Raw genomic sequence first — 21,747 nt, forward strand, 5'->3', positions numbered from 1 at the left:
TTAATCTACTACTGAAACGATCTTTTAAAAATTAAAAAAAAGCTTATTTTCATTTATTTTACACTAAATGTGATTTAATTTAATGCATAATGTGTCCAAAATCAAATCATTTGGCAAATTGTACATAGCCTTTTTTTTTTCAAGTACGTGTACCTGAATATAAAATATTAAACATTTAGTACGAATTAAAGCAGTGTTGGAGTGGGTGTAAGGACGTGTTGAGGATCCCGACATAATCTGACTCGATTCAGGGGACCAGCAGTCAGCAGTAATGTGTATATGATGTGATGGATTTGCATCTTTTTTTATTTTTATTTTTATTTTTTTAAGAAGTAACCGTGCATTTTTATTGTGTTTTGGAGAAGAATCCTGAGGAAGAAAACAAAGCCAGTCATTAGATGTATTTAACTTTGAAGTTTTGAATGTAAAGACAAAAGAATAATTTGACCCGGCAAAAAATGGCACCTTAGATCACCCCTTTTTTTCCATTAGAAGATGATTAAAACTCTTCTCATCTGCTTTCTAGACAAATGCTTAAACTGACCAACACATAATATTTAAACTTGAGGTTTGTACACAAACTGGTGTAATTTTTTTTTCAAGAAATTTAAGAAATTCGACACATTTCCGCTTGTTAAGATGTTAATTTTAGTTATGTTACATTTGCAGTATTTGGCCGAATTCTTTTTTGCAGAGTGACTTACAGTTATATCAGGTTTATAGCTGAGGGATTGAGGGCCTTGCTCTGGGGCCCAGCAGTGGCAGATTGATGGTGCTGCGGTTTGAGCCCATGACCTTCTGATCAGTAGTCCAACATCTTATCTTCTAAGCTACCACTTTCCGATTTCTACTTGTAGGTTTGAACACATTTTATGAAAAATTATCCAATATTACAGACCACCATTTTTTTTTTTGGAGGGGTGACCATGCTCTTGTTTTTTAATTTTTTATTAATAGAGAAGACTTTCTTTCCCCTAATGCCCACCTTCATCAGATTTGGATTTAGCTTATTGTGGTCTAAAAGAACATTGTATTTTCTGCTTAGTTAATGCTTTTAGGTTTGATCATTCAAATAGTTAAGTGAGTTCCCTGACAGGAAACCACAAAGAAAGAAAATCAGTGGGCTTTGAAGCATTGATGACCTGCGTAGTTTTTGATTGTTGCATACAGAGCACTTTAGATATACGTACCACACAAAAGGAAAGTAACGCCTTTATTTCCGTTTATAAAAAACAGCTACAATTGTGAAACCAAACTAGTTGAAACAAAAGAATGGAGGGACATGATAGCAGGCGCGATGTGACCTTCACAGGTAGTTTCTTCTCTCTTCTTATCTATTTGTACCTGCGGGTTTTGTTCTTTAAACCTTTTTCTTTTTTTACTTTTCTGAATGTAATGGTTCATTCATTTGTTGATGATGATATATGTTGAACTGAGAAACTTCATCAACTTTAGCTTGTTTACCTGTCCCACATCTGTCTGACTGTCTGTCTGTCTGTCTGTCTGTCTGTCTGTCTGTAAAAGATTGTTGTTTGTTTGGCAGTTACATAGCAAAATACCCAAGTTTGGATTTGTGCCATTATTTATTTAATCATTCTCTTTACACAGAAGCAGTATTAACATTCCTATTTTGCATAGTTTACAAATTAAGCATGTCACAATATTGATTTTGACATGAATTCACATTTACATATATGGCATTTGGTGGATTCCCTTTTAATCCTTCAATAAACACGTTCTCATACTGGTTCATTAGGACAAAGAAAATATTTTGAAAGCGTAATCCTTCATTATAAATTGCTAATTAAGAACCTCTGGAGATGCAGGTCTTTAGGCATTGTTTAGGCCTCAGTTGTTTTGTTTGAAGTTCGTTCCATCGTCTCGGTTCTAGAACAGAGAAGAGTCTGGAATCATGTCCTTTTGCTTGTGAGTTTCAGGGACCAGTCGAGCAGTGGTTGAGGACTGGAGGGAGCGTGGGGCAGTTTGGGGTGGGAGACGTGAACCTAGGAAGGAAGAAAGCAAGTCTTGCAGCTGTACATTTGTCTGTAAAACCATGTGTAAAGATTTGGGAACACTTATGAATGTGGCATGTAATGCAATGTGCTACACATCTGTGGATGTTTCTTTACTCTTTTTCTAAAAATTATTGCGCATTATGTTTACACACGTTTGCACTTTTTTATGTGACAACAAATCTGAATTATTTGAGATTAAGCTTGGAAGACAATTTGACATTTGCACAAGTATAGAATTCCAGACAGGACATTTAATTATATTACACAACTATAATACCTTAGAGAATTTACTGTATTAACGCAATTCTGAGTTCTGCCGGCGATGACTTTACCAACAGACATGCAATCCTTTAAAAAGCACAGTAAATATTCTGAGATGCTTGAAATATTCTAGGCCAAATAAAAACAAATATTTTAGAATTAGCTTTGAATTTTACTGAATCTTACATTGTGAATGTACATTAGGCTATAGATATCCCAGTTGCTAGTTACTGTGATTAATATTTACATCATTTATAATGTAATGCATGTTTACAGTAAACACGTGAATGATAGAATTAAACGATACGTCCTGGTGATGATGTGATCTTGGTTGAATTAGGTAAATGGTTTGTTATATTTTACTATTTAGTACAACGTTGTAATCACCAAAGCAATATAGTCAACTCTTCTAATATAGCATAATCTGCCAGAATTGTAAAATACAGTATTTAATGGTGCTTAAAGGTTGTAGATCCCTGGCTATATTTTTTTGGAACATCTTGTTGCACATTTAGTTTCTTCTTCCTTTGTTTTTCTACTAGATTCTGCTTTGAGCTTGTAAAGACTTGTGCTCATTCCACAAAAGCCTTAATAAAAGTCTTTAGTGGGGTTGACGTCAGGGTGTTGTGCTGTCATTCAGAAACAGGTCTTGTCCTCTTAGTTCCATTGAACTAAAGAAAATCGTAACTATACAGCATACAAAGACATCCTAGTCAAGATATGCCAACGTTGATTGGAAAATTAAATGTTGCATTATAGCAAACATTGTATTAAAATTAAAGTTGACATAAATCCGCTAATTGATGATTTAGAAATAAATGTATTTATTTAACACAAGTTTTATTTTCAATGTTAGAAAGTTATGTATTGTACAATAAAATCCAATGCCTAATACAGATATTCAGTGACCTCTAATAAAAGAAATGAAGCGTGTCCTCGTTTTCCGAAATGGATTTTTTTCATCTTTTCTTTCTTTCTATATGGCATGTTAGATCAAGTCAAATCAAAGGCCTTCCCAGGCCAGCTTTGGCCCGTGGGCCCCTTCTTTGGGCAACTTAGTCCGAAACAATTCTGTGCTTCTTTGTGGAAACCGTTTAGCAAGAAAACCCGTGTGTGTGTGTGACGTCTACGTTTTGACATGCAACATGTCCTTGTTATTTCAGTTGTATAAACCTACATCAAGGCATCAAGGCATGGAGTCAAACTATTCAACACCAACACCTGTCTTTACAACACCGGCACACACAAGCACAACAAAAGCCTTCTTAAGGTGTGAAGAATCATATGGTAAGAGGGAACATGTAGAAGTTACAGCTTTGTGTGTAATCTGTAGGACTTGGGATGTATTAATGAAAATAAAAGCTGACGTGTAATAATCTCCTACTGAGCAATAGTTTTCAATCTTGATTTTCAGATGAGACCTTGCTGCTTTACCTAATCATAGCTGTGTGTGTTTCAATGCTTCTGATCATCATGATGGCCTTGACATGGTTAAAAAGGTGACTGCCGTATAATTTAACGCTTTTAAATCGGAAACCTACACGGCTTAATATCATCATATAACTCCTCTAGGTTTCAAATGTTGAGGCGCAGCATTAGGAGACTGCAGCAGGCTGCTGAAACGGCTGCTTTAACACAAAGCTCTGGGCCTGAACAAGTCATTACAGTGGAACCAAACCACGTTTCAGCCTCTGAATTTAACATGCAGAGCATGAAGTCAGCTGTAAGATCTCTCTGGATATTTGTATAAGTATTCACAACATATCCGAAATAAAAACATTGTTTGCCTTCAAGAGAGATGTAATTGCTATACTTTACTACACCATATTGCACAGAATTCCTCATTTAACACAGCTGATCTCACCATGCGTCAGCTGATCAAAGACGGAAGAGAAGGAGAGCTGTATAATGCAAAAATGGCACGTGGAGCAATCAAAGGCCACACCATGTTCACCTGCAAGATCTACAAAAAGGGTAAAGTTTTGACTATTTCTTGAGTTCAACAAGAATCTTGTGGGTATGTACGGTTTTATCATTTTTTTTTTTATCTTTAGTCACTAAACCTGAGCAGGTCAGAAATGAGATTATGATCATGCAGAATTTGAGCACACACAGGAACCTGCTACAGCTTGTGGACTGGAATATCACAGATGGTATGATGTCACCTTTCCTGTCATATTATCTGTCACACTCTATATTGACACACGTTTGTGGACACCTGACCACATGCTTTTTAAAATCCCTTTTCACATTTAGTCCTATAATAACCATCATTCTTCTGGGAAGATGTTCCACTAGATTTTGAAGTGTGCTTGTGGAGATTCTGCCACAAGGGTACTGATGTAGGTAAGGTGAGGAGGCCTTGGGTGCAGTCAGCATTCCAATTTATCTTAAAGATGTTCAGTAGGGGTGGGGTCAGAGCTCTATAGCAGGAGATCTTCCACGCCAAATCATGTAAAGCGTATCTTCATGGAGCTGGCTTTGTGCACTGGGACTCCTAGTTGAAGTGGAACATTTAAAGACATCCTATGCAATTGTGTGCCTCCAGCTTTGTTGTAACTGTGTGAGTAGGAACCACATATGGCTGGAAAAGTCAGGTGTCCCAATACTTGTGTCCATATAATGTACATTCACTCACAACAAAAACCCTAAAATCAATAATCCCTGGTTTGGGTTTATGCTCTGCATGATTATATCATGTTATAACCGAGAAAAGCTTAATGCAGTGTCATTATGACATAAAGCTCAACTTCCGATTTAACATTATAAAAAACACACTAAAACACAATTTTTAATTCTTTAAGTTTCCTAAAAACAAAACTGTTATCCATAATTTCCAATCAGTTTTTTCTGCATTCAAAATTTTTCCCAGCCTCCGTTTAGTTTTTTGTTTTTAGAATCTCTGAATTTATATTTTTTACATGCACATTCCAGTTACACGGATATAATTTTCTAATAATATACATTTTTAATTATTGTTAAACTTATTTTAAAATTTAAACTACAGAGTATTATTATTATTAATATTATTATTATTATTATTTTTATTTTTTTATTTATTTTTATTATTATTATTTTTTTTTTTAGCAGTGCACAATATTTTAGTAATTAAACAATAAGCATTTCTGTCTCACTTGAAAGCATCTTCTTGGTAACCCTTTTTTTTCATTTTATTTTCATTCTAATATTTCAAATTCAGCTTTTTTTGTATTAATTAATTAAATGCTTTAATTCATTGTATAATTAAATTAAATTTTCCCAATACAAACTTCCAGTATATTAAAAAATAGTTGTAGAAATTTCAAAAATAAACTGGCAAAGTAAAAATAATAATAATTAAATTTTAATGTATTTCTTTATTCTGAGTTGACTTGTGTAATTTTAGGATTTATTTAATTTTCCTGAAATAATGATTCTTTTTTATGTGCACATTCATATGCTTTCTCTGTTACTTGTTGTAAATATTTGTTTGTTTATGTTTAAGTGCCCTATATGTTAATTATGGAACATGTAGAACACGGCAGTCTACGCTCCTTCCTCAAAGCGAATAAAGAAAAACTGCGCAGAGAAAATGAGCTACAGCACCTCTTCACTATTGCACTTTATCACATAGCACAAGCCTTGGATCATTTGCACTCCAAAATGGTACTTGAACTTCTATTTTTTTTCTTCTCAATAGTTTTTTGTCATTTGAGTGATTATAGTGTGACATTGACTTGTTATGTAATCATAAGATACTGCATTGCAACCTGGCACTGCGGAATATATTGGTGCACAGATTTCCCCATGAAATAAAAGTGGCTGAGTTCGGAATGGCCAGAGAAATAGCGAAGGACCGGGGCCTGTCAAGAAACTGCAAGACGAAAGTCAATGTAAGGCTTTTTTAAATTGTTTTTAAGTAGAAGGACAAAGGCAGTGATTTTTAATTATGTAGACTGAACATACTGAAAGTAAGACATGTTTCAAGGATAAAAAATACGAGTGACAGCTGCTGTTAAAAGGTTTAAAAATGAAAATAATTAAGACATTTATTATTGGGGTTTTTTTACAAGCTGTAGACAAACTTTTATCTGAATGTGAATTTTGCTTGTTGTTTGATTTCTTAAATAGAAAAAAATGGGAAACACATTTAAAATAAACATTTGTGTATATACAATTTGTTTATTAAATAATTCCCAGTATTCCAGAGTACCTAATTTTAGAATCTTTATATATATATATATATATAGTTTGTATTTAAAGCAACAGTTTGGCATCCCAGTTTTCTGTGTTGCCTCGCAGACTCTTTCGGCTACTGGAGTCAATGCTAATCTAACTTGAAATTAGTAAAGGATATCATACAAGTCGTTTCTTACACCAGCATATTGAAATATGTCCCACTGTGCCCATCCTCAAGTCCCTCAGTGTGGTGGCTTACTCACATTTACATTCATGTGTTTCCATGCAGAAGCGAATTCCCTGTAGATGGTACCCTCCAGAATATTTTAAATATGACTTCTACGGATTTGAAGGAGACGTCTGGGCCTTTGGAATCATAATCTGGGAGATGCAAACATTTGGTAAGTGGGATGAATTAAGATCTAATCTAAAAGAAGATTAGTCTGCTTAGATAAACGTTTTTATATAAACGTAAAACGTTTTCTCAACAACTTTGTATCTCTACTATTAAGTTTATGCCTTTGTTAATCCTTTTTAGGCACTGTACCCTACCCCAACTTGAAAACGTCTGAGGAAGTTGTTAGTCATGTATGTGCTGGCCACCGAACCCAAGAGCCTGCAGGATGCAGACCAGAAATGTGAGAATCTGTGGTTAGACTTTCTGTCTCATTTCAGATTCAAACAATCTACAATACGGAGTGGAATCATAACCGTCGTTTGTTTTTTTTTCTGTTGTCTGTGGGTGGATTATATTGTTTCCATGATAGAAAGTGTTGACATCAACCCCTGGGACCCTCATTTCTCTTTGTATACTTGCAACTATTTCCGACAGAGAGAATATCTTTTGTAGGGTTTGGTTAAAAAACTCAATGATACGGTGCTAAAATAAAACCCTTTATATAAACCTTATCTAACATTATTGCAGTGGCTGTATCCATATCAATATCCATTACTTTTTAAAATAATGTTCAATAACTTCTGAATCTGGAGTCGATACAAGAACACAGGTTATAAAGAAGAAGTTGATGCGTGACACCAGTTCATACACACATGGAACATTATTCACACATGCACACAAACACACAGACACCCCTTAGTGCATTTCAGAGAAGTTAATCCACCTACAGGCATGTTTTTGAAGAAACGGGAGAACATGAAAACCGATATACACATGAGTAGAACATGCAATTTATATATATATATATATATATATATATATATATATATATATATATATATATATATATATATATATATATATAAATTGCATGTTCTACTCATGTGTATATCGGTTTTCATGTTCTCCCGTTTCTTCAAAAACATGCCTGTATATATATAATATCCCTGCCTCTGGAACACAGTGTGGAAAGGTAAAACAAAATGTTGAATCCAGCCTTCTCAAAAATCCGACTCTGGTGCTACTTCAGGAATGTCTAGCCTTTCCATTTTATTATTTCTATTACATCAAATAACTTTAGCTTTGCATCGAGCCTCCTCACACCACCTAGGACCTTTTTAGTTTGAATCCAGTTGATGCGAACATGAACCGAAGCTCTTGACCTGCATCTGTATGATTTTATGCACTGATTGCTGCCACATGATTGGCTGATTAGATAACGACATGAATGTACAAGTGTTCCTAATGAAGACCCCAATAAATATCATATTTTTAGTGAAAATCAGTACATACTCACTATTAAGACTTTATATTTATCATAGAATTTATACAAGAGCTTATTTTTATACTTACAAAAATATTGTATGAATACTCAATATAAGGAAAAATGTTTACTGCAGGCTGGAAATGATGAGAGACTGTTGGCAGGAGCCCTACTTAATGAGACCTTCCTTTATGGCTATTGTCAAAAGTCTGGAGAACATTCTGGAAAATGATCGCGTAAGTGCTCTGCAGTTCCCCGGCTCCAGTATAAAGATTTTTCTGAATGTTTCTGCTGTGTTTTGAAAAGAAAATTTGTTTTTATGTTAGGAATGTTTGTGTTAGGAATATACAGTAATAATAGGAAAATATTAAACTAATTTCTAATTACTTATTATAAACTTATTGTTTGTGTATTTTTTCAGGACTATGTGAATATGGACAGCAGCCCTGTAATTGTACAAGTGGAGTCTAAAGATGGGGATAAATTATCATAACTGACTTTAATGTCAGAAATATATTGTTTATATATATAAACAATATATTTCTGACATCTGTATAATATACAGATTATATATCACTCATGATTTGTGTAATTTTAATGTATACAAACAATATATTTAATAATTTTGAGAGTTAATAATTATAATCATGCAAAACCATGTACAATGACTACTAGCTTCTGAAACAAAGCTCATGTGGCTGTTAATAAAACCATTATTACTATATTGCTGTATTAGCTTTGTTGCATTCGAAAATGTATTTACTAATAAATGTAATGAAGCTGAATGGAGCTGCGCTGCAGAAACTGGTAAAATTGTAATTAAAAATTTTTAGGAATTTTGCTTGTTGAGCATATATTTAGTGGTCCATATACAAAAGATGCATAATACATACAGCAACATGTATACAGTATAGCTGTAAATATAATTTAGACTGTAATAATCTCACAAATAATTTAAAATAGCAGTGATTAAAATGTATAGATACAGCAATTATAAATCATTTGCTATCAAAAGCGACGTGAGTGTACAAATAATGGCATGATTTTTACACCGATGTGTGGATAATTTAATTCACATGGTGATTTGATGTTCAGGATAATTTTGCCAAAAGAATTTTAATCGTTAGTGATTTAATGTGGGAATGGGATCGTTTAGGGGCTACTGTATCATATCATTTTCTCTGTATAGTAAATTATTAAATATACATTATTACGATCATTTTCATGTCAGGGGTCAACACGTGTGATGCTAATCGACACAGCACATGTTATATACTTGAATTTATGTCTTACAGAGTCGTATGTTTTTACTATTAATTTATAAGGCATGTTTATAAAGATTTTTCAAGAACCTAAATGTTTTTAGATAACTCCTTAACTATAAAAGTGCACTAGGATTAAACTTTAGAAACAGTTTACATGTAGGCTAAAGTACTTTCTGTGCAGATTTTCAGCTCCACCCTGTGGTATAAAGGATTACTGGTCTAGAAATATCAGAAGCTTTTAAAGAAATGTCCATTATCACTAAGAGAAAGTGGTGTATGGTGTGTTGAAAAAAAAAATAATGAAAATATTAAAATAAAGCGAAAATGCACCACCTTTCCCGATCATTGTTTTACCGCCCAAAGTGTTACTCTGACGTGTGGGATGACGTAAGAACTGAGGAATCGGTTCCTTACGGTGTCGACTCCCACCCCTACGCTACACCGGAGAAGCAGCGGCTGTAACTGTGGAGGGTGGAGATTTTTGTGGTTTAGTCAGAACCTACATGGTGGATATCGATGAATAGTTTGTAAAAGAAAGGTAAGCTGATATAGATTGAGATCTTTTTTGTATTAAAATTGTCATTTATATTGGCCTGAAGGTTGTGTTTGGGTTGAGGAGAGCGCATCTCCACAGTCAAGATCATGGAGGATGAAGTGGTTAGCGTCGGCTAGGTGGGGAATTAGCTCGATCACAGTGAGGCCCGGATATCATTTAATTTTATTTATTAAATGAATGTAACTCGAGAGAGACATGTGGAATAGCGTTTTGACATTTTGAGCTTGTTTTATATTGCCGTTTTAAGGCTGAAACCGAGGAGCTAGGCTAATGGTAAATGCGCAGCTAACGGGACGGCCCACGCTAGCATGGTGCTCCGTGATATTGCAGACACACACACACACACACACACACACACACACACACACACACACACACACACACACAAATGTAAATTAACTAAATGTATATCCACCATAATTCCTATTATTTCGTATCATGTTTAAGGATTTGGTGAGCTGTAAGTCGTGAGAAAACTCCCACACATTTCATAGACCACCATTTACTTCAAGGCCTCGTTATAAAGCAGGTATGCAGTCATTTTAATCCAGTTCATGATCATGTAATATTATAATGACCAGCAATTATTAAATGCTATATAATGTAGCTTAGGAAATGTAAGCTTATTTTATGACTGTCCCTGTAAATATGTACAGTGAAGGCATCTGATTCAGAGTAATGACACACTAATGACACCGTTTTATTTATTCATCCTACTATTAACTATAAGGTAAGAGCAATATTATTTGGGAATTTGTGTTTATCAGCCAAAAGGGTGTTAGTAAAGTCAGGTAGTGATGTAGGTGAGGTGAGGAGACCTGGTGTGCAGTCAGTGTTCCAATTCATCCCGAAGGTGTTGGGATGAAATCAGAGCTCTATAGCGAGCTATGAAGATCTTCCTCTCCAAATTATGTGAACCAGATCTTCATGGAGCTCGCTTTGTGCACAGGGGCATTGCCATGTTGGAACAGGATTGTGTTTACAGGTTCAACGCAAAATTTTAATATACCGCTTTCAAAGACGTCCTGTACAATTGTTTGCCTCCAGCTTTGTGTAAACAGTTTGGAGAAGAAACACGTATGGCAGAAAATTTCAGGCATTCCAATGCTTTTGTCCATATAATGTATGTCGTTTCCCGAATAAGGCAAATCAACATCTTGAATTTCATAAAATTTTAGATTGACTGGGTCACTGAACTGTTGCTCTGCCACACACAGTTTATTAGTCAAGTCCTTGTTGATTTAATATTGTTAGTTTTCCTTTGAACTTTTTATAAACGTTTCTTCCAACAACCCTTTTCAGAAGTGTCCAGTTCCGTGCCATGTCTTTGGAGAGCACGTCAGACCTGGTTAATGAGAACACGTGTGTACCCTCTTCAGTGAGCCTTGATCTACGCTCTCCGCACCGTTCTCTCCTGGACACAGATCTAGGTCTTAAAGGCAAAACCAAAGGCTCATCCACATCATCTTCCAAGAGCCGCCATATCTACGCCAGCACCACCTCGTCACAGCTCCTCACCGGTAACATGGGTGGCCGGGACGATGACGTGTCTCACCGCGAGGACGAGCGGGCAAGGAATCAAGAAAATGAGCAAGGTCACTCCATCTCTGGGAGCAACACCAAGTGGATGAAGGAAGGTCAGAACCAGTTGCGCAAAGTGGCGGAGCAGCAGGACCTGAACAGAAATCCGGACCAGAACCTTAATCTGACAGAAAACGAGAATCCAGATGCGAACCCAAACCAGAACCATATGCTTGACGAGCAAGATCACGACGTGGAGAACAATAAGAACCTGAAGGTCCTTTGCTCTGATGTAGACATCAGGAACACTGCTAATGAACCTCTGCTGATCGATACGTCTGAGACTCCCAAGAGCAAAGAGCAAGACGAAGATGAGGACGAGGACGAGGAGGAAGAAAGCCTACCTGCCAGCGGTGGAGAGAAAGACACGGATTCCTCCGAGGCGCAGAGCACCACTGAGTCTGGGAAAAGCGGTGAAGGTGGGAGCAAGGACAGATGTTTACTGTTCAGCAAGAATGGTGCTCCCAGTGATGAGGACTCCAGCTGTATGTCTCTGTCTCAGGGGAGCACGGCCACCAGCACTCCAGATGGAGATACAGGTAACACAGGCTCTAGTCTTGATAGAGTTTAATTTTAAACCCTGTTTAGATTCGCCTGTTTCATGGACACTGCTGGTTTAAAACTTTAGTTAAGTGTTTGATATAAAAATAGTTTGATATGGAGATTGTAACAGACTAGTGGTAAACGGATTCTCCACAATGTTGTGCAGAAATCGGGCTTGAAGCCGGCTGCTTAGTTCTGACCTCCTGTAACAATTTCTGTGCATTCTTTTTTTTTTTGGTCGTCGTCGCTGTCCCATCACCTCTTGTTGTGATTATTAGAGTCTTACTGGGATCGCAGTGCATTTGAGACAGACACAGACCTGCCAGCCGGGTGGATGCGGGTGCGGGACACCTCTGGCACCTACTACTGGCACATTCCAACAGGCACCACGCAGTGGGAGCCACCGTCTCCGATGGAAGAGGGAGCAGTGCCAGAGAGACCATCCAGTACCTCCCCTGCAATTACACCCTCTGAGGAACCACAGGTACAAGCAGCAGCCTATTTAAGTGTAGCATTTTTATATTATACGTTCCACTTCATAGCACTTTTATATTATACCTACTTATGTTATACTATACATTATTTTTTCTTTAGCTTATTCTCTTACTTTTGCTAGACAGTTAGACAGCCTTAATAGTTCTTTCCGATCTAATCTGCGTATCTTAAAAGCTTGAAAACTTTACTTCTGATTTTAGGTTACATGGAACGGTGTCCCTCGTCAAAACAGGTTCAACGATGACTTGTGGAAGGTGGGTGTGGTGCTTCTTATTTCAGCTTGGTGTGGTTTACGGTCTATTTTTGTGCTGCGCACTTTTACGCTGTATTTACTTTGAAGCCTGAGATGTTTTTCTGCTTTTTTTTAAATTATATTAAAGGAGGAAGATGTAACTTCCGATCAGAGTCTAAAGGAATTTGAGGGGGCTACTCTGCGATATGCCTCCATCAACCTTAGGTATAACCTATTTAAGCTTTTAGAGGTGTAGTACGAGCGATTGCACTGTAGTGTCTGTACAATTTAGCTGTAGATCTGTAATATATTCTTGCTCTTTATACAGTTTCGTTCAAATGCGTTTTCTCGGTTTATTCCCAGTTGTACTAATTCAGAGGGAGAAGAAAAAACAAGTTCCTACAGCACCGATGGAGAGGCTAAGGTGGTGTTTATAAGCACTTTTCTCTTATTTGTATGTTAGAATAGCTGCTTCCAAAGCTTTAGCGTTCCTTCCTTTAATCAAGAGGATACCTGATTTTAAAAAAAAGGAAGTTAAAAGTTTGTTATTGAAAAATGTTTTAAAATTGATCACAATACTAGTCAGCTTGAGTTTTAATAACGATCTTGTTTCGGATTGTTTCATAGCACTTGCGGTGTCGTCAGTTATAATCTGTTCTTTGGTGTGTGTGTGTTTTGTAGTGTTTTGCTGTGCGATCTCTGGGCTGGGTGGAGATATCGGAGGAAGAGATGGCACCCGGCAAGAGCAGCATTGCCGTCAATAACTGCATCAGGCAGCTCTCCTATCACAAACACAACCTACACGACACGGCCGGCATCTGGGGAGAGGTTTGTGTGTGTGCACCGTTTCTGTCTGCTGCAAAAAGGAAAAAACTGAGTGAAGTGAATAAATGAAAGTTGTTGATGTCATTGTATTCTCCAGGGTAAGGACATGCTCCTGGTGCTGGAGAACGAGATGCTAAACCTGATTGATCCTCTGGGACAGACCCTTCTTCACTCACAGCCTATAGTCAGCATCCGTGTGTGGGGTGTTGGCAGGGACAACGGCAGGTGAGGTCTAATAACCAAGAGATAAGAGTTGATCTGGACTTATCGAATGTCTTCAAGGCCTTTGCATGTCCTTAAATCAGTCCCAGGAATTGTACATATTTATTACATTTCTATTCAATTTGTAGCATTACAGTTTTTTAACTGTTTAGATATTTTTTTTACTTTTTCATTCATTTTTAACATTTTTTTTTTTTTTGGCAATATGCAAACAGTTTATCTACTTTACTCCCTAGCGTTTCCCATAACTTCTTTTAAGTGCATTAAAGCTATTATTTGTTTTAATCAACATTCTGATGTTGAGCAACCTTACAAGAAGGAGCAATTATTCTCCAGCAAGGCATATATCACAATGAAGGCACTGATAGTCTTCCTCTCCCCTATAGCTGTGCTTTCTGTGTCGATATTAAGACACCTTAAGGATTAAGATCTCTTTCATGGAAATTTTTGTGAATTTTTTAATGCATCTTTATTATTATTATTATTATTATTATTGTTATAATATTTAATTATTACAAATTGGATAAATGTGGGATTTCCCCCGAGTCCTTACCTCTGCTTTTTTTTTTTTTTTTTTTTTTCTTTACTTTAAATCCACCTTTTTTAGATCCAGTTTAAATTACATTTCTCTTGTAATATGATAATGCATATTCTGTTAGACATAATGCTCAATGACATGCATGATCTTTTTAATTTGACTTGCTAGCGTAAGGTTGACTTTTGTTGTGCTCCCTCATTTGTTTGCTGTTCAAACTTGTTTCGGTTTCTCTTTATGCTGCTGCAATCTGGGACTCAGGGAGAGGTAGTGTATTGCCGTTATTGTGCCATATTTTCCATGTTTGTGGTTGTCATGGCGATCTGCTGATTTATTATTTTTTTCACCCCACCAGCCTCATTTTCATGACAAATTTAGGTTGTGTGGAATAAATTGCTGTTGATGTAATAGAAATAGCATTAACATTTTATAGTGCATTTCACTCTGTAGTTTGATAGTGTTCATGTTTCGCAGGTTTCTTATGTTTAGAAATAGAAGTAGTATGGCATTGTAGTGCTCAACATTTCATTTCATCATTTTAATGTTTAAGCCATTCGTCATCCTTAATCCTCACAACCCAAATCTGTGTGTCTTTTTACGCACGTGAGCACTTAGTTATATCTGTTTAACCCGCAGGGACTTTGCCTACGTGGCTCGAGACAAGCTGACCCACGTTTTGAAGTGTCACGTGTTCCGGTGCGACACTCCTGCCAAGAACATTGCCACCAGCATGCACGACATCTGCTCTAAGGTTGACATTTCTCTATTATGGAACAAGCACTGATCGCATTTCCTAGCGAGTTCAGTCTGTGGTCATAAAAATAGTAACTGACATAGGGTCTGTCTAAAAAAGCATTTTATGTGTGCCCTTTTTAGCAGCCTGTTTTCTGTTGTTAAAACATTGAATATTTTATAAAAAAAAAATACCGAACGTGTTAGTAATACTAGTTTAGTAATTAATCTAGTAATCTATCTTACTAGTAATAAGCATTATGATTTTTTTCTGGGTTTTTTTGTTATATATGTTAAAATAAAGCAGGAAATTACAACTTTAAAATGTATTTAGCAAAGTGAATCGCTTATGTTATAAAAACGTGTTTGTCCTTTGCATATGTTCCAGATTATGGCACAGAGGAAGTCCTCAAAATCAAGTCTAAATAGACTCAATATCGATCCCTCCAAACTAGTGGACATTCCGGTTCAGGGTAGGTAACATCAATGGAAAATCATAACAAATATTCAGTACTATATAAGACATACTGGATGGAAACACCTGCTTATTCATGCAATCAACCAATCAGCTTTGATCACATCAGAATGGGGGAAAAAGTAGCGACTTTGGCCTTGTGTTGGTTGTTGGTAAACCAATTGGATCTTATATTAAGACCAGGCTGTGACCCTACATAGCCTCAGATTTTTGTTTTCGTCTGACGGGAGTGAATACAAGATTGTTTGAACTTGTGCTTTCAGAAATAAATTTCTGCTGAGCAAAATTTTAGAGTGATGATTCGGCTTGCATTTGTCTTCCTGTCAGACTGCTTTTTCTCACCTGGCCACAGGACCCGATTTTTGTTGTTGTTTGTACCATTCTGTAAACACTTTTTATAGTGACTGAGTTCTGATCGCTTAATTGCATGAATTGTATGAATGACCAGGTGTACAGGTATTTCTATTAAAGTGGCTGGTGAGTGTTTATATGTGGGGAAAGTATTTTTTTGTATAGTTGCAGCAAGTCTCATGATGTCTACATTTTTAACTCGTAGAATTCCCAGCACCAAAGAATGAGTTGGTCCAGCGTTTCCAGGTTCGCTACCTCGGTAATGTACCTGTGGCCAAACCAGTAGGTAAGGAACACTTTTCTCTTGTTCAAGGCCTCAATGACGTTACTGTGTGAATCTGAATGCTGCTATTGAAAGCCCAAATTTTACACTGGTGTTTTTTGTTCTCTTCAGGAATGCAAATTTTAGGAAAATGATTTAGGGAGGGAGAGGTATTTACAGGACTCAAACTCGACATTGACAGATTTATTTTTTTCTCTTTTAAGACTCCAAATTCAAACTCGGCTGAGATGTGACTTTGTAGGAGCTTTATAAATACACTGTGTACAAAAAATGTAACTCAAATATTATGTTACTAAATAAAGCACTATGTTAAAGCCTGCATATGAAAGATTGTATGCAGGTTTTGTATTTGCATGTTGTTTTATATATATCACTGCATACTGTGGACCTCAGGAATGCACTGGAACACATTTGTTAATGAGGTTGCAGGACTGGAGTGTGACACCTTTGATCAGCATTAGGATTTTTCAGCAGTACGATTTAAGTCTGGATATTTAACTTTTGCATAAAACTTTTTTTTGTTCTGCTGTGTGTTCTCCCTCTAGGCATGGATACAATTAATACTGCCTTGGAGACTGCGCTTTCCTCTAGAGACATTGCAGATTGGAGTCCTGTGACCGTGAATGTGGCCTCTGCCACTCTTACTATTCTTATTTCAGATGTGAGTGTAATTGCACACACAATCTAATTATTTTTTTTTATAAAAATGTTGCATTTATTTAGTCTGGCTGAAATTGCATTTTTTGTTCCATGTGTGCATACAGACTGAGGAGGTTCTATCGGAGTGTCGTGTTCGCTTCCTGTCATTCATGGGTGTGGGGAAAGATGTACATACCTTCGCTTTTATAATGGCTGAAGGCCCTGGAGATTTTATCTGCCACATGTTTTGGTGCGAACCCAACGCTGCCAGTCTGAGTGAGGCCGTGCAGGCTGCATGCATGGTGAGTAGAAGAAACAAATTGCTACTGTTAATGAAGGTGTGTGTGTGTGTGTGCGTGTGTGTGTGCGTGCATGTGGAGGAGTGGATTCAGGGGTCATGTTAGTGTACGCAATTACCGAAAAAATCCGATCTGCCTAATTTTGTACATTTTTCAGGAAATCTAGATTTTAAATATGTTGCTTCATATTTAAAAAATACACAAAACTATTGTATTTCAAACAAAAATTGTGTATTGTATTATTATTGAATAGAATAGAGGTCAACCAGTGGATTTTACCTATAGCTAGGTTGGATCGTACTTGCAGTTTAAAAAAAACAATAATTTTTTAAAAATTAATACTGGATTAAAAAAAAAACCTCTCCATGTAAAATAGTACTGAACTTTATTACAAAGATGAAAAAACAGTACTGAATCATTAATGTGCTAGATGTAATAAATATATGAATTAATGAATATACTTGTATAATGAATATATATTTATTATATGATATAATTAGGGTTAGGGTTATCTCTGTGCACCATGCTTTCTTCGCGTAAAAAAACAAACAGCACTTTGTGTCAGTGGTTCACCTCTAGAGGGCGCTCTTGTAATGACAGCAGACCTTCTCAGCCACTCCACCAACACAAGCAAGCCGGAAAAATCTCGGTATGGATTTTTGACAATAGTTCTAACAATCAACTACTGATGAATCAGTCAACCTCTAGTATAGACCCCCTGGAAGCCCCTCCCTTTTGCCAGTCATGCATTAGTAGAAGGTCTTTCACTTCTCACCTAATCTCTGATATATTTATTTTCTCACGTGACTCTGTTTAGGTGGACTTATCGACAAACGCAGTTAATTTCTGATAAATATTATTTTAGGGATGCTGCTAATAACATTTGACTGAAAGTAGTGGAAAATCTTGTGTGTGCAATTTCACATTGCAAATAATTTTAATGGTTATGAGAATGAAATTAAAAGCATAAAACCATATGTATGTATATGTAAGCGATTGGAGCAGATTACGAGGGTAATTTTAAGCCATGCTCAACAATTTATGGCTATTTCATTTTGCTTTGCCAAAGGACAAGTCCAATATTTAGTGCTGGTAATGACTTCTCTGCAGAATTTTCTTTTAATAAATGATTTGAGGCTGCATGTTATTGCATGCATAAACAGCATTTGCCATTTTATATCTGTGTTTGTCTGGTTCCAGTTGAGGTATCAGAAGTGTCTGGATGCCAGGCCTCCCAGCAGTATCTCGTGTTTGCCTGGCCCCCCTGCTGACTCGGTTGCTCGCAGGGTGGGCTCCAGTGTCAAGAAGGGAGTGCAAAGCCTGCTGGGAACATTCAAGAGATCTGGAGCCCAGACACCGTGAGAAACCGAGTCCTCCTACAGTTGCTCTCATTTTACACCTCCCTTCCTACCACAGTTAGTTGTAGATCTCAATCGAGCGTAAAACACACATTTAATTTTTCCTGGCCTCTTCTGATATCAGGTTTCCCTCTATTTCTGTGTTGTGTGTTGTATGACTTTTGGAACAAGACCTGATTTAGAAACGAACAAAATATCGAACAAATTCTACACAATGATTACTTCAACACTAATAACATCACTACTTCACAGTCTGCTCTTGATAGATGGTATTGCATTTCATTACCGATTCTTGAGGGGTTTGAATTATACAGTGTCCGTCTCAAAAAAAAAAAAAAAAAAAAAAGGAGGACCAAAATTTGTTACCGCAATGGACACAAAGTTGTGTTCACATCTTACAAATAACGTGCAACTACACGCGCTTTTAAAAGAAAACACTAAACTGGCACCGGGCAACATACCTACTAATGTGCTGTATGTACTGTAACACTGCAGTTGCCGCAGGTTTTTAAAATATAAAATTATGTTTAAATATTTTACGTTTTCCCGTTAACAAAACACCCTGTGCGTGTGTAGTCGGGATGCTTTCACACTCGCTCTCTTTCCCATACACAACCCCATACACGTTCTGCACATAATCTTATGGGAAGCGTCCGCAATCTGCACTGCCTTTAAAAAGTGTTGCAGCCAGCATTTATTTTTAATGCAACCTCTCACCTGCGAGGGAAAAAAAAACACGAAAAAAGATGCCGGTGAAGTTGGTTAGTGAAGCAATATATGGAGATTTCCAACATAGATTACTCACTGTTTTTGGGATGTGATCCCACTTTTACTGTGGCTGCATGCAGCGAAGTCACACAAGTAGCATGTTCTTGTGATTCAAAAATCTTATATTTGAAATAACAGTAGATATTTTTTAAATGTTAAAAAAATAATCAATTAAATCAAGCTGGCAAGCTAGTTCCTTACCTGTATGAGTTATAGACTTTGTGGTTATAGTGTACCTGTCATGTGTTTCCATATCAACACACAAAGTGCACATCTAGTGGTTAGTTTTTTTTTTATTGTTTAGATTAAAAGACAGCAAGTGTGAAAGCACCCCAAATGTGTGAATCTTCACACAAGAGTTAGACTTTAAATCTACACAAGACTCTATTCTATAAATCTACACTGTACATGACGCAGCTGACTACATGCTGATGTGATCTTATCAGTGCATCATAAGTTTTAGCTTTTAATGGTTTGTTTGACTGGAATTATTTAAACAGATTATTTATATACTCTACAATAGCATTACTGTATCATAGTCTTCCAGAAGAAACCGGCTCAACGAAGAGCCCCTGGATATTTCAACTAGCTTAAACGGGCATTAGTGACCGGATCTTTTTGTAGATCTTTTATTTTTATTTAGTTGTATTATGTTTTATTTCCCTCCTGGGTGGGAATTCTGATTTTTAGACGTGAGGTCTCACCACTATGTGGTATCTTTTTTTTTTTTTTTTTTGAAAAATTTGTGACTCATGTTTCTGAATGTGTACAATTCTGCCTTCATCAAGTTAGTGAGGTCTGATCTGGAGACGAAATGATCTATAAGGATGCTTTAAGCATGGTGTGTGTGTGTGTGTGTGTGTGTGTGTGTGTGTGTGTGTGTGTGTGTGTGTGTGTGTGTGTGTGTGTGTGTGTGTGTGTGTAGTTGCAGGACTAATAATGTACAGGTAGAGGGAGCTCTTTGCTTTCCATTGGTCTTGTACAATAATGGCAGGTTCTGTTCTCGAATGGTTTATTTGTGACTCGTGTGAATTTTAGAACAAAAATCTCTCGTACACACTTGAAAGGACAGTGCGTCACCGTTCCGTCATGTGTATATACAGGATAAACACTGACACCCTCTCCCCCCCCATCTCATGCACCTTGTAATATAAAATTCACCATGACTCGCCTCGCTGTTTGGGTCGGCCGTGCACATACATCACATTCGGTGAGTAATCAGAGAATGTTATTGTGTATATAAACTAATATAGTGATAGTAGCAGATTGCACCCATATCCAGTAGCACATTTCTCTTGAATGCGAACAGGCTGTGCAGACTGCACTTCATCCACAGATTTTTTTTTTGTTTTTTTTTAGATTTTCTGTTTGGTCTGCTTGTCAGTAAACCTTAGCTTTTAGCTCAGCTGCTAAAGAATGAATGAATGAAAATAGAATTTTTTATTTTTTTATTTTTTCCCCCCCAGCCGTGCCACATTTCGCTTGCAGTGCAGTCGCTCCACTAAACAAACGTGTATGTGGTCATGTCTCGACATTTCCTGTATAAAATGTAAGGGACTGTAGATCTAGATAACCTTATGTCATGGAGATTGGTAACAACATGGAATAAAACCTATGTATTGTACCTTATTCAAGGAATGTAAATGTTAGTTAACTAATAAGTTTTATGAAATTCTGCCTTTTTTTTTTTTTTTTTTTTTAAAACTGACGAATGAATGAAAGCCATCCTAACCAGCCAGCCAACACTATATTTCTTTATGCATAATAAAGCCATCCGTGCGCAAGTTATCTGGATAGGTTTGTGCTCTCGTAGTGCATTTTCTTGTGTCATATGCAAATATTATTCAAGTGTTTAGTATTTGTAGGATGCACAAGTTCGGTGCCAAGGAGAGCGTTTCTCATTTTGTTATCGCTTGTTTTGGAATTGCTTTTCTTATCATGTAAATTAGGTGTCATGTTCTGTATATACATATATATTAATATGATGTGTCACTTGAAAAATAAAAGTTACTGTCTGTCTCCGTGTTGGACTGTGCTGATATGAAGTTTTAAAATACAGGTGATGTCGGGCCTAGGATCTGCAGCAGGACTCTTAAATCTCATGCACTGCAAAAAATAATGCACAAATAATTTCTAAAGCATATTAAACCAATTCTTCGTTCTTAATGTTTCTATAGCATTGATGATTGCTATAAAGTCGTAATCACAGGCAGGAGGTAGGTGGTATTGCGGTAGTTAAGGCGTTAGGTTACTAAACAGAAGGTTTGGGTTCAATCCCTCATTCCACCAAGCTACAGTACCACTGCTGTTACCATTGCTGTGCTTCAGTAAACGTATCAATACCCTGTTTGAATTCTATTCCAGTTAAAGTGCTCCTTGTACATTTCTACATGAGCAAAAGTATTGGCTTTTTAATGTACTCGTGCATTAAATGTACTGACTCTATAAGAACTATTAACTCATTTTTTAAATGTAATGTTTTATTTCCCTGTA

At 36.6% G+C, this 21,747-nt stretch overlaps 2 protein-coding genes across 5 annotated transcripts; both read left to right on the forward strand.

Annotated features, from left to right (window-relative positions):
* Position 1: 1 nt before the first annotated feature.
* On the forward strand, positions 2-8,828 carry LOC124393503 (fibroblast growth factor receptor homolog 1-like). Of its 2 annotated transcripts, XM_046861392.1 has the most exons (12): positions 2-1,312; positions 3,440-3,563; positions 3,691-3,775; positions 3,849-3,999; positions 4,112-4,250; positions 4,331-4,429; positions 5,761-5,921; positions 6,011-6,148; positions 6,724-6,835; positions 6,973-7,072; positions 8,232-8,331; positions 8,517-8,828. In XM_046861392.1, the coding sequence occupies exons 2-12, from the start codon at positions 3,470-3,472 to the stop codon at positions 8,586-8,588; spliced, it is 1,251 nt and encodes a 416-aa protein (XP_046717348.1). In that variant the 5' UTR covers positions 2-1,312; positions 3,440-3,469; the 3' UTR covers positions 8,589-8,828. The 2 variants fall into 2 exon arrangements, with proteins under 2 accessions (XP_046717348.1, XP_046717347.1); XM_046861391.1 differs by having other exon boundaries at positions 2-3,563.
* A 941-nt stretch (positions 8,829-9,769) lies between these two features.
* apbb1 (amyloid beta (A4) precursor protein-binding, family B, member 1 (Fe65)) lies at positions 9,770-21,275 on the forward strand. Of its 3 annotated transcripts, XM_046861657.1 has the most exons (16): positions 9,786-9,898; positions 10,364-10,445; positions 11,219-12,036; positions 12,319-12,524; positions 12,736-12,789; positions 12,916-12,992; positions 13,131-13,191; positions 13,449-13,595; positions 13,690-13,817; positions 14,611-14,616; positions 14,986-15,100; positions 15,470-15,554; positions 16,113-16,193; positions 16,736-16,851; positions 16,955-17,131; positions 18,329-21,275. In XM_046861657.1, the coding sequence occupies exons 3-16, from the start codon at positions 11,238-11,240 to the stop codon at positions 18,488-18,490; spliced, it is 2,214 nt and encodes a 737-aa protein (XP_046717613.1). In that variant the 5' UTR covers positions 9,786-9,898; positions 10,364-10,445; positions 11,219-11,237; the 3' UTR covers positions 18,491-21,275. The 3 variants fall into 3 exon arrangements, with proteins under 3 accessions (XP_046717614.1, XP_046717613.1, XP_046717615.1); XM_046861658.1 differs by lacking the exon at positions 10,364-10,445 and having other exon boundaries at positions 9,770-9,898; XM_046861659.1 differs by lacking the exon at positions 14,611-14,616.
* The last annotated feature ends 472 nt before the right edge of the window (positions 21,276-21,747 follow it).

The sequence above is a fragment of the Silurus meridionalis genome, chromosome 11 (genome assembly GCF_014805685.1).
Source record: "Silurus meridionalis isolate SWU-2019-XX chromosome 11, ASM1480568v1, whole genome shotgun sequence".
NCBI lineage: Eukaryota > Metazoa > Chordata > Actinopteri > Siluriformes > Siluridae > Silurus > Silurus meridionalis.